Consider the following 12,516-nt stretch of genomic DNA (forward strand, 5'->3'; position numbering starts at 1 on the left):
TGGTGCAAATCCGCAAAACAATTAATCTTGCGTATTTCACGCCATATGCACGTGATGCGTCTCTCCAACTAGGGCTCTCGAAAGTTGTCAAAAAGCGCCCTCTGGGTTCGTGAACGGAGTCCATAGGTTTATGATCGGGCCTGGCTAAGCATGCACTTAAAGGTACAGTCCATCATTTATAATTTGTGCATTTTGTTCGTTTGAAGCAACAAACGTGCTCAAAATCTTAAGAAGGGTGCTAACAACTAACTTTCAGCTCAGCTTCAGCTGTATATTCCGAGAAAAACAGCATTCTAGGATCTCAATTTCAAATGAAAAATTGCTGAATCATGTTTTCAATTGGGCCTGAATGCAGTGTCTGAGACACCTTCTCACTGAGCCGATTGCAGCTGCTACACGATGTCGTGTAGCAACCGCGCGCGCGCGTGTGTGCGTTGTGTCAACGCTTGCGCGCACTTTGCCGCATAAAAAAACGAACTACTAACGGAAATTTCCAACGGTGCCTCTTTAGACACACCGTTGGAAAGGTCGTCTTTTGTTGATTTCTTAAAAATGACAGCTTGCCAGAAAGAAGAATTTCACAGGGAGTTTAGTCCCCTTACTATCTTTCAACTGAGTATGTTTTTCAACAATAATTACATCAGTTACTTTTTGGATAGCTGCAAATGATGGACTGTAGCTTTAAGGCCAAGTACATGTATGAGATGCATGAGATTTCTTCAGTTAGATTTGGGGCTTCAATTGTGTGGCAATTTCGTCAATGGTTTGACTTAAAGGTCTAAATTTATTCTTAAACCACCTTTTCATATACGCCTTTTCATCATTCATCGCATAAATATAGTTGCATGTATAGTTTTATAGGTACCAATATACAAATACAAAATTGAAAAGCGGCTTAGTGTATTCAAATTTTTTCAAATTGTCATCTCAAATTACTGCAAACCAAACCTATCCCCGCATTTTCACCATTAACGTCTTGTTCTCAACTTGCCAGGTCGTTAACTTGTTGAATGCCTTGTACACGCTGTTCGACGCCATCATTTCCAACTATGACGTCTACAAGGTAAATATTCCATATAACCCAGCAGATTGTTTTAAAACCAAACTTGCAAAAAAATTTAAATCACAGGATGTTAAAATGTGCTATTAGCTAATAGTTCCAAGTTACATTATGACAAAAAAAAGATGTAAACATGTTTTCTATTATATCTGAAAGCAAAATTAACCAATAATGAATGACAACGTCTTGTTCAGGTTGAAACCATCGGTGATGCCTACATGCTGGTCTCCGGCCTACCGCTCCGTAATGGCAACCGTCATGCCGGTATGATCGCCTCCACTGCATGGCATCTCCTGGAGGGCGTTAGTAGTTTCATCGTGCCGCACAAACAAGAGGAGAAACTCAAACTCCGAATCGGTATTCACTCAGGTAAGATCGTTGTCTGTGCTTGTGGTCGAGGTACTCATGATGGATCATCACAAGTCCAGTCACAAGTACGTCACAAGTCTAGTCACAAGTGCATCACAAGTCCAGTCACAAGTACATCACAAGTCTAGTCACAAGTACATGACAAGTCCAGTCACAAGTACATCACAAGTCCAGTCACAAGTACATCACAAGTCCAGTCACAAGTACATCACAAGTCCAGTCACAAGTACATCACAAGTTAAATCACAAATACATCACAAGTCCAGTCACAAGAACATCACAAGTCCAGTCACAAGTACATCACAAGTCCAGTCACAAGTCCAGTCACAAGTACATCACAAGTCCAGTCACAAGTACATCACAAGTCCAGTCACAAGTACATCACAAGTCCAGTCACAAGTACATCACAAGTCCAGTCACAAGTACATCACAAGTCCAGTCACACAAGTACATCACAAGTCCAGTCACAAGTACATCACAAGTCCAGTCACAAGTACATCACAAGTCTAGTCACAAGTACATCACAAGTCCAGTCACAAGTACATCACAAGTCTAGTCACAAGTACATCACAAGTCCAGTCACAAGTACATCACAAGTCCAGTCACAAGTACATCACAAGTCCAGTCACAAGTACATCACAAGTCCAGTCACAAGTACATCACAAGTTAAATCACAAATACATCACAAGTCCAGTCACAAGTACATCACAAGTCTAGTCACAAGTACATCACAAGTCCAGTCACAAGTACATCACAAGTCCAGTCACAAGTACATCACAAGTCCAGTCACAAGTACATCACAAGTCCAGTCACAAGTACATCACAAGTCCAGTCACAAGTACATCACAAGTACATCACAAGTACATCACAAGTCCAGTCACAAGTACATCACAAGTCCAGTCACACAAGTACATCACAAGTCCAGTCACAAGTACATCGCAAGTCCAGTCACACAAGTACATCACAAGTCCAGTCACAAGTACATCACAAGTCCAGTCACAAGTACATCACAAGTCCAGTCACAAGTACATCACAAGTCCAGTCACAAGTACATCACAAGTTAAATCACAAATACATCACAAGTCCAGTCACAAGTACATCACAAGTCCAGTCACAAGTACATCACAAGTCTAGTCACAAGTACATCACAAGTCCAGTCACAAGTACATCACAAGTCCAGTCACAAGTACATCACAAGTCCAGTCACAAGTACATCACAAGTCCAGTCACACAAGTACATCACAAGTCCAGTCACAAGTACATCACAAGTCCAGTCACAAGTACATCACAAGTCCAGTCACAAGTACATCACAAGTCCAGACACAAGTACACCATTAGTCCAGTCACAAGTACCTCACAAGTCCGGTCATAAGTGAATCACAACTTCAAGCTCTGCTCACGCTATTTGTGCTTGAAAATGTTGTGTATGTATGATAATTTCTTCATTGTTGGACTTTTTTCAAGGATCTTGTGTGGCGGGTGTAGTTGGCCTGACCATGCCTCGGTATTGCCTCTTTGGTGACACAGTCAACACAGCCTCTCGTATGGAGTCTAACGGACTCGGTAAGTAGAATCTTGTAACACCAGACAGCTCAAATTATGTTGTCATATATTAATAGGTCTCGTGCAAATGACGTCACTTCCTACAGACTTTCCACGTGCATCGGCATTTTGAGCGTCAACTTGTATAACGCGCATCAGCTGCATCGCATTTTTAACACATTTCAAGCAACAAGCGCACGTGTTTGGAATTTGTTCAACACTGTGTAATGCATGCTTGATTGCGTACAATATGCAGTTGTCATTCTCCTACAGAGATGGCGGTCATTGAGCGAGCCCTTTTGTAGAAAAAGTGTACAGTGTCAACAAAACCAAGTTTTTTAACCGTAATTAAGCATGAAGTATAAACTGGCAAGTGGGCCCCCCCCCCCCTTCATTTTCCGTTCCCCCCAGGTGCCCTGCACCAAAATACTGATAATGCCCCTTTTCCTTCCCCAACCAAAAATTTTTGTTGTAATTTGTATTTTTCAGTTAGCCAAAGGTTTACTGATTACAATTTCTTATGTCAATGCATATAGTGAGGCATTATGGGGCCCAACTGAGAAGAACTGCAATAGAAAGTTTGTGATATGTGCCCCATATGATATTCTGATGCCCCCCTGTGCCCCCCACTAAAAAAATCCTAGCTACGCCACTGCTATGTATTACCAAACTTCAATTATTCACCGAAAGTTTTCAAGATTTTTTAACATTTCCTTAGCAAAATCTTTTATTTGATTTTCTTAGCGTAATTGATTTTCTTCTGCATTTCGCTTTTGAGTAATGTTTTTGCCCTCACCCCTACAATCTCACAGCGCTCAAGATTCATGTGAGTCCTGAATGCAGACAGGTACTGGAAGAACTTGGAGGATACAATCTAGTAGAGAGAGGACTCGTTGCCATGAAGGTACGGCAGTTATTTTCATTGCGTAGATCCTTTCAAAGGGTGTATTTAATTAGCTCACCCAGGTTAACTTGGGTCAGCTCCGTGCCGTTCGATTAGCTCTGACGTCATTCTCGGGGCTCACCCGGGTCAGCCACCACAGACCCTGCTCGTGGAGCGGAGTCAGTGGTGGAAATACGTCACACGCATGCGCTGGTCAATTCCACAAAATGGACTAATATGGCGGTCGGACAGTGGAAAGGATCAAGTGGACCCAAAAATCAACTTTATTTGAAGCCTAAACATAATTATTTATTGATCTCATTGCAACTTTAGAGGCTACAATTTCAGCCCGGCATTTCTACTTATTTCGTTTAATGGAAAAGCAGAAAATTTGAAAAATAAGACTCAGTTCGAAAAGGGCATTTTGTCAGTGGCTACGGCCGTGGCTACGGACGTCACGTGAGGCTTATGATGGCCTGCATTTGAGCATCTCATTAGCACGTACAGCTCTCTTGGCTAACCCATCTGCCTTTACCCGACTTGATCCGGGTGAGCTACTCGAATGACAAGCAAAAATTGTTTGAATCCCCGAACTTGAAGATATTATACAAGTATTGACTACTTTGGTTGGTGTGGCAAAATTAGCCTCCTGAGATGATCCAAGGGAGGCCAGTTTCACTGCACTTCAAGTTGAAAGCAGTCAATATTTTTTTATAACGCCCCACCCAAACATTCTGCTTATTTTTGAGAGATGACTGATTAATTTAACCGAGATCTGATAAAAGTGTTCTTTAATTTCTGTTTGAAAATGATTGAAAATTTCCTCGCACTTTTCCAAATTAACCCTTCATGAAATGTTAGAACCTAACTTTGAAACATGTCGGAACAAAATGCACAACATGCAAAACCTGTAATATACATGTGCAGACACTGCTCTTTCTATGTTTGTGCTACGTGCATAGAACTTTGTCAGCCTTGAATAGTGTTTAAGTCGTTGTGTTGTCTTTTTGGCTGTGTGTAACGGCAAAAAATGGCTCACTAAGAAAAAGTCCTGGTTCAAATGATTAGGCCGTGATTTATGTTTAGAAACTTGGACAAAAAAAGAAAAAATCAAGGAAACAAAATTAATTTCTCAAAAATTTAATTTAGTCTCATAAAAAAAATCCTTCACATGCCAATTTTTTTTTTTTAAATCCTTGAATAAAAGACAATTTTCTCAAATACTTCAAAAGAAAACTCAATCTGGATCAAACAACGAATACAAAAACACAAAAAGGAATTTGCCAAGGAGTAAAATAAACAATTGGATACAATTTTAGGAGAATAAGAGAACAACTAAAGTTTAAAAAGCGGATTGACAGAAACAAATACTGCAAGTCAAACTTGCGTGATTCCCCCGGCATGCTGTTTTGACAATCGTTTTAGTGACATCTGTCATGTAGGACAATCATCCAAGTCAGATGTACATGTGTATGGTACCGAAAATATTGGGCTGTGAAGAAGTGTTTATAGGCTCATGTACATATGTTTTCGTCAACTGAAACAACCAACAGGTGGTCCAGATATTTCAAGCAAATCACAGACAAACGACTTGAAGAACAAGCGAAGAACTGCTCGACTAAAGCATTTTTGTAAAAACGTGTGCTTACAGCATAAGAAGGAAATTAAATCATAAAACATATATAAAATATTCACTAGCTATAAGTCAAAACTCAACTTTACACACAGGATTATCCCACATTTTTAGGAAAACAAAATGTCTCCTTGAAAACCCACAATATCACCGTAAGTCCTTGGAGAGAAGGCCGACGTTAAAAAATCCTTTCCAACACAGATATTTACAATCTATTGAATCTAACGACATGTCAGTCAGTTTGTGTACATGTACATACAGTTAGTAAGAATCGGAGCTGCGCTCCTGAGAGACCTCGTAAATATCCATATTGGAAAGGATTTTGTTTTACGTCGGCTTTCTCTCCACAGACCACCTTTCAAGTTTGGTTGAGATTGATGACTGAATTAACTTTATACAGTTATACTGGAACACACACACACAGATAAGTGTTTATTTGCCTGCAATCAGGGACCCCCTATTGTCCCTCTAAGTGTTTGTACTTTTTAGGAAGACATCCCATATGTTTTGTACACGAATCCAAATTGGGGACCTCTCGGGAATTGGGGACCCTATTGTCCTCTATTGTTCAACGTACAAACAAACTTGGACTCACAGAAGGAATACGCGATCGCAATATATTCCCCTGTCTGGCTTGAAAGCTTACTTGGTTTAAGATAGCTAATGGCAAAAATCTCACTGTACACAACCGGTACCTACATGTACACTGAACATATATGCGCTAAACCAGCGACATGTACCAACAATACAAACGCTATTGATTCAAGTTTAGAGTTCAATGAGGCAGTCTATCCGTATTTACTACGGAAGCACAAAATGGACATTGCACAAATGATTTGTGTGATATAGTTTGTCAGTTTTGCAATCCTAGGAATTAACAAAACATGCCAAATGTACAAAGCTTGGAATTGAATATTTACATAGTCACGTGCAATTGTGTTTCATATACAATGTATAATAACAAAAGTGAAGATTGGCAAAATACGCTTCATTAAGATTTAAGACATATCATATTACCTAACATAAAACTTATGGACTTTTTTATTATTATAACATTACGTACAGTGATGATCTTATTTTACAACATTGCAGTAGTAAATTCAATTTTGTGAATTGAATGTTGAATGTTAAGAAGTCGTGGTCCCTTCAATCTCAAAATAGTTTGTCAGCAAAAACTGTTAAATGGTTCAAGAAACATTCAACGCTTTGTCTCTTTCTCCACTGTTTATGATTGGATTTCTCTTGCCGACTCTATTATTGGAGAGTACACCATAGGCCTACTCACACAGTTGTGGGGACCGAAAACGCTGTGGGGATAGCAGAAAGTCCCCATAACTTGGTCATAATTTGCCTAACAATGAAAAACTCCCCCATAATGCGGTGTAGGCCAACGCGCATGCTGAAATACATTGAGGGAGGCTAACTAAAACACACCAACATTACCAGTTAATGCAATTTCGAACACATTTTACAATCTGGATAAATATTAAAATTTTCAGAAATGCATATAGCAGATCTTATAGCCCTGGTTCAACTACAACGTTGGTTATGTTCTGCAGGGCCTTGTAAGGCAAATCATCCCAGTAGGTTAGCCTCGGTTCAAGTACAGCGGTTAGTTTTTCAGAGGGCCATAATCAGGCAAATCACATCCGCTCAAAGATCTTAACGGAGTGTCGGTCAGCAACAACTACATCGCCAGTGGGGGTGAATGCCATTCCTAATGGATTGTACAACCCTTGAGCTACTGTTGCTACATATGCACCATTTGAATCGTATCGCTGCACTGCACAGTCTCCCTGATTTTCAGGATGAACAGCAACATAGATGGTCTCATCATCATCACACAGGACACCAGTTGGCTTAGCAGCTTCACCATTCACGAATGTCTTGACCCTGAACATCTCTTTACCTTTAAAGTGAACGCACAGCAAACTTTGGCCCTGGTAGTGTGTGAAGACTAAACAGCCGAAATTGCTTATTGTCAAGAAATTTACGACCATGTTATTTGAGATGCTTGCAATCAACGATCCGTCCAAGTTGTGGACACTGATGACCTTTCTCCCCTTGTCAGCAACTGCTACTCGTTGATTGATACACGCAGTCGTTTTTATGCCCCGCGGCGAAGCCGAAGGGGCATACTGTTTCCGCCTTGTCCTTCCGTGGGTGGGTGGGTGGGTGGGTGAGCTTGTCTTACATACGCAGTGTGGACTTCCGAACAAAAGACGTCCACATAATGTAGGTAGCAGCGACGAAGTGTGGACTTGCCCACGTCCACACAGTGTTTCCCCATTTCTGGAAAACAGGTTTAGAGGCATTTTTGGGTTAGGTTTATCTGTAGCAGAATGAAGAGAAACACTAAAGGGAATCATTGAAAAAAAATTGGGGTGTAAGAGTTTTCACAGTTTGAGAAAAATGAGTTTTTCCACTGGTGTTCCTTAACTACACGAAAAGAAAGGAAAGTCCACACTAGGTATGTGAAACAAGTCTGGGTGTGTGGGTGTGAGTCTGGGTGGGTGTGTGTGTGTGTCCGGATAAATCGTGTCAGCGCGATAACTTGAGAAATACTTAACATATGAACTTCAAATTTGGTTTGTGGATTGTTCTTGGTAATCCTAAGAAGCCTATTGCATTTGGGGCCGAAAGGTCAAGGGTCAAGTTCACAGTGGCTAAAACAATAGAAATCTTGTCAGCGCGATAACTTGAGAAATACTTAACATATGAACTTCAAATTTGGTTTGTGGATTGTTCTTGGTAATCCTAAGAAGCCTATTGCATTTGGGGCCGAAAGGTCAAGGGTCAAGTTCACAGTGGCTAAAACAATAGAAATCTTGTCAGCGCGATAACTTGAGAAATACTTAACATATGAACTTCAAATTTGGTTTGTGGATTGTTCTTGGTAATCCTAAGAAGCCTATTGCATTTGGGGCCAAAAGGTCAAGGGTCAAGTTCACAGTGGCTAAAACAATAGAAATCTTGTCAGCGCGATAACTTGAGAAATACTTAACATATGAACTTCAAATTTGGTTTGTGGATTGTTCTTGGTAATCCTAAGAAGCCTATTGCATTTGGGACCAAAAGGTCAAGGGTCAAGTTCACAGTGGCTAAAACAAAAGAAATTTTGTCACCGCGATAACTTGAGAAATACTTTACATATGAACTTCAAATTTGGTTTGTGTGTTGTTCTTGGTAATCCTAAGAAGCCTATTGCATTTGGGGCCGAAAGGTCAAGGGTCAAGGTCACAGTGGCTGAAACAATAGAAATTTTGTCAGCGTGATAACTTGAGATATACTTTACATATGAACTTCAAATTTGGTTTGTGGATTGTCCTTGGCAGTCCTAAGAAGCCTATTGCATTTGGGGCTGAAAGGTCAAGGGTCAAGGTCACAGTGGCTAAAACAATAGAAATCTTGTATCTATTCTGAGATCATAGGGATTAGGGATTAATTCATATAAAACCTACAGAAGACACTAATGCTGTCAATTAATGAACGTTCCATGTGACCAAGGTACATGTAAGTTGATGTTAAAAGAGTGGTGTTATGTCATGGGAACAGTCACGGTTGCGGGGCATTTGTGTTTGTAAACACACCTGACTTGTTTGCTATGCTTCCGAGGATTGGCTTTGTGTTTTCCTTTGTCCCTGTAATATAACACTCTCCCATAGACTAAGCACACAAACCTGCGTTCGAGGACAATAGGCACCTTCCTTCGAGGATCAATGGCCCCTTTGTGCTCCTTTTGTTGTCTGTCCTCAGGCGTAATGCCATGCAGGAACACCCCGACTTACGTTACATACCTTGTGTGGACATTGCTTTGTTTTCGTGTAGTTAAGAAAACTCGGTACAAAAAATAACTTTACTTAAACTGTGAAAACTCTTTTAACCCAATTTTTTTTCTATGATTCCCTATAGTGTTTCTCTTCATTCTGCTACTGATAAACCTAACCCAAAAATGCCTCTAAACCTGTTTTCCAGAAAGGGCAAAACCTTATGTGGACACGGCTTAGTCCACATAACGTTAACACAACCTGCATTATGTGGACCTCTTTTGTTCACAAGTCCACATAGGGTATGTAACACAAACTCACACCCACCCACAGTCTTTTTTTACTAAACGCCTGAGGTCAACTATTGTGTTTTCCTTTGTCCCTCTAATATAACACTTTCCATAGACTAAGCACATAACCATACGATCGAGGACTGGTTTTAACAATAGGCACCGTCGTCCGAGGGTCAAAGGCTCCTTTGTGCTCCTTTTGTTGTCTGTCCTCGATCGTAATACAATACAAGAGCCCACCCACACACACACACACCCACCCACCAACCCCCGGAAGGACAAGGCAGAAACAGTATGCCCCTTCGGCTTCGCCGCGGGGCATAATAAAAACAGAAAAGCAACCCTTAGTACAACTGGTAGGACAGCCTGTGAAATTATTCTTTCTCTGACATTACGTTGTTATTGTGAAGACAACGATAAAAGAAGGCCATTTTCAAAAATATGTCAAATGACACATTTTTGGAAATTTCCATTAGTAGTTGGTTTGTAATAAGGCGAATCTGTGAATTGGTGAAAAGTGTTGGCTCGACGCACACGCGCACACCATTGCTATCATTTGTCAGTTCAGTGTTTAGCTCTGCGGCAATCGGCTAAATGAAAACTTGTCCCGGATGCTGATTTTGGGCGCAATTCAAAATGTGACCCGGTGTTATATAAAAATCTCTTTTTCCCTTTTATTGGTTAAACCCTCTCAGGTGACCGGTCCCTCTCCTAATTATGCATGAGCATGCGAAATACCACCAATTTCATAAAACCTAAATTCATGCTACACCGGCAACTTTGAATTGAAATTGAGATCCTAGAATATTATTTCCTCTGCTTTTTACACAGCATTCACAGAGCTAAAACTTCATCAGGTTGTTGTTATGCACTCGTCTTTAGATTTTGAGCACTTTTGTTGCTTCAAATGAAAAAATGCACAAATGACTGAATGGTGTGGTAAAACTAGCCTCCTGAGATGATCCATGCTGCGTTCTTTATTCCTGAGGTGACCCCCAGGGAAATAGAATGCTCCATGATCACCGAGGGAGGCTAATTTCACTACACTTCAAGTTTAAAGCAGTCTATTTTTTTTTTTTAGAGAAAACTTAATAATTTAATCCACATCTCTTGCAAAGTACATCAATTTCAATGTGAACGTAACTGAAAATTTCCTTGCACTTTTCCAAACTACCCCTTCATGAAATGTTTGAACCTAACTTTGTAGCACATGAGGGAACAAAACGCGCAACAGCCAAAACACATGTGCATATGCACACACTGCTGTTGTTATATTGGTTGCTACATGCATAGTACTAGTCTTTTTAGTGGTAGAATTCTCTTTTTGGCTGTGTGTAAAGGCAAAAAATGGCTCACTAATTAAAAATCCTGGTTCAAATGATTAGGTCAGGATTTACTTTTAGAAACTTGTACAATGAAGAAACAGAATCAAGGAAACAAAATAAACTTCTCAATTTAATTAAGTCTCATTAGAAAAAAATTCCTACAAAAAACAATTTAAATCCTTAAATAACATATTCTTCAGAAGAAATCTTAATCAGGATCAAACAACGAAGTAAAAATCCCAATTAGGAATTGGCCAAGCTCTGCATCACTCACAACGTCTTGACATCTGACACCGATGAACGACGGACCATGATTCACCGGTTCAAACTTGAGCTCCTTCTGGAATTCCAAGTTGTGCATCACCTTCGGCTTGAGCTCCAAAAGTTCGAAATCATCAGCTTGTCTCATCAAGTCATTTACTGCCGCGATGGTCTGATCTGCGCATTCCATCTGGTCACGGTTGTGCATGAGCGTCTTTTCGTACTCACTGTCTCTCTCCTGACCGATTTCATCGACCTTTTTGGTGAGAAGCTTTGCTTTGTTTCTGATTTTAGTGATCTCTGCCTCTGCTTTTGCATCAATATCCCTACGAGCCTGAGCCAGTTTCTTTTGTAATGTATTTCGTGCATGTTCGATTGAGTTTTCAGTAGATCTGAAGTGCTGCCTGCACTTCTCAAACTTCTGCAGTATGTTGTCGACCTCACTGCGGAAGGACCTGATAGTGTCATCAATCTTTAGCAAATTGTGCTCTGCCGACCGATGATCTAATGCGACACACATTGAGCAGATCAAGGTATTGCATGTGTCACAGTAGAAACACAGAGGATGGTCATGGTGGATTGCACACATTCGGGTGATGGGTTTGCTATGTTCTGCCAGAGGGATCTTTGATTCCTGCCAATCTCCCAATGAAATGATTTGATGGTCTTTAATGGACTTGAACCTCCCATGTGCTTTCCAGCATTGCTGACAGAGGTTATCACTACAATCAAGACACCTCCAAGTGGTCACCTTGCCTTCTCCGCATTCACAAGTGGCGGTAGATGCCGATGCTTCTCCTAATACCGCCTCCTGTTGTTTGACCTCATCGACAAGAGAACTAAGAAAGAAAGACGAAGAAAGACTCTGCAATCCTCCATCAGGAACTTGCATCTCTTTTCTGCAGACTGGACATGTTATCTTCTCTGCCTGTGGCTTCTGTTTGCTCATCATCTCTTCCAGACACTTCAGGCAAAAGCTGTGCAGACAGTCCAGCATCTTGGGATCCTTGAAAAGACAGCAACAGATTGGACATTCCAGATGCCCCTGGCTGATCTTCCACACAGTTTTGGCTGTAGCCTCCGCCATATTTCAAGTGTGACCTAATCAAAACAGAATAAACCCCCATGTCTAAATAAGTTCAAAATTATAACAAACAGGTGATTTTCCCATAGGGCTGTGCATCGGAACTCCGGGGTACCCGAGTAGCCGACCGTTAATGTCAGGAACTGTTCCAGATTATGGAATCGTGTACCTGTAACCAACTTTGCAAATTACTTAGTAACTTCTCAGTCAATGAAAAAGAAATAATTCAAATGTCAGTGGGAAAATTTTAAATGAAAACAGGATACATTGCATTCAAATCCAATTTCACATTTTATGATGCT

At 40.6% G+C, this 12,516-nt stretch overlaps 1 protein-coding gene across 1 annotated transcript in view; it reads left to right on the forward strand.

The window, feature by feature from the left end:
• Positions 1 to 135: 135 nt before the first annotated feature.
• The window catches only part of LOC119728592 (speract receptor-like), a 29,672-nt gene continuing 17,291 nt past the window's right edge, over positions 136 to 12,516 (forward strand). The window contains exons 1-5 of the mRNA XM_038200887.1: positions 136 to 162; positions 995 to 1,063; positions 1,255 to 1,429; positions 2,894 to 2,992; positions 3,784 to 3,875. Coding sequence (XP_038056815.1) covers positions 151 to 162; positions 995 to 1,063; positions 1,255 to 1,429; positions 2,894 to 2,992; positions 3,784 to 3,875 — 447 coding nt within the window. The 5' untranslated portion in view covers positions 136 to 150. The remainder of the gene's footprint in view (positions 163 to 994; positions 1,064 to 1,254; positions 1,430 to 2,893; positions 2,993 to 3,783; positions 3,876 to 12,516) is intronic.

This window comes from Patiria miniata, unplaced genomic scaffold (assembly GCF_015706575.1).
Source record: "Patiria miniata isolate m_02_andy unplaced genomic scaffold, ASM1570657v1 HiC_scaffold_20, whole genome shotgun sequence".
In the NCBI taxonomy this organism is placed as follows: Eukaryota; Metazoa; Echinodermata; class Asteroidea; order Valvatida; family Asterinidae; genus Patiria; species Patiria miniata.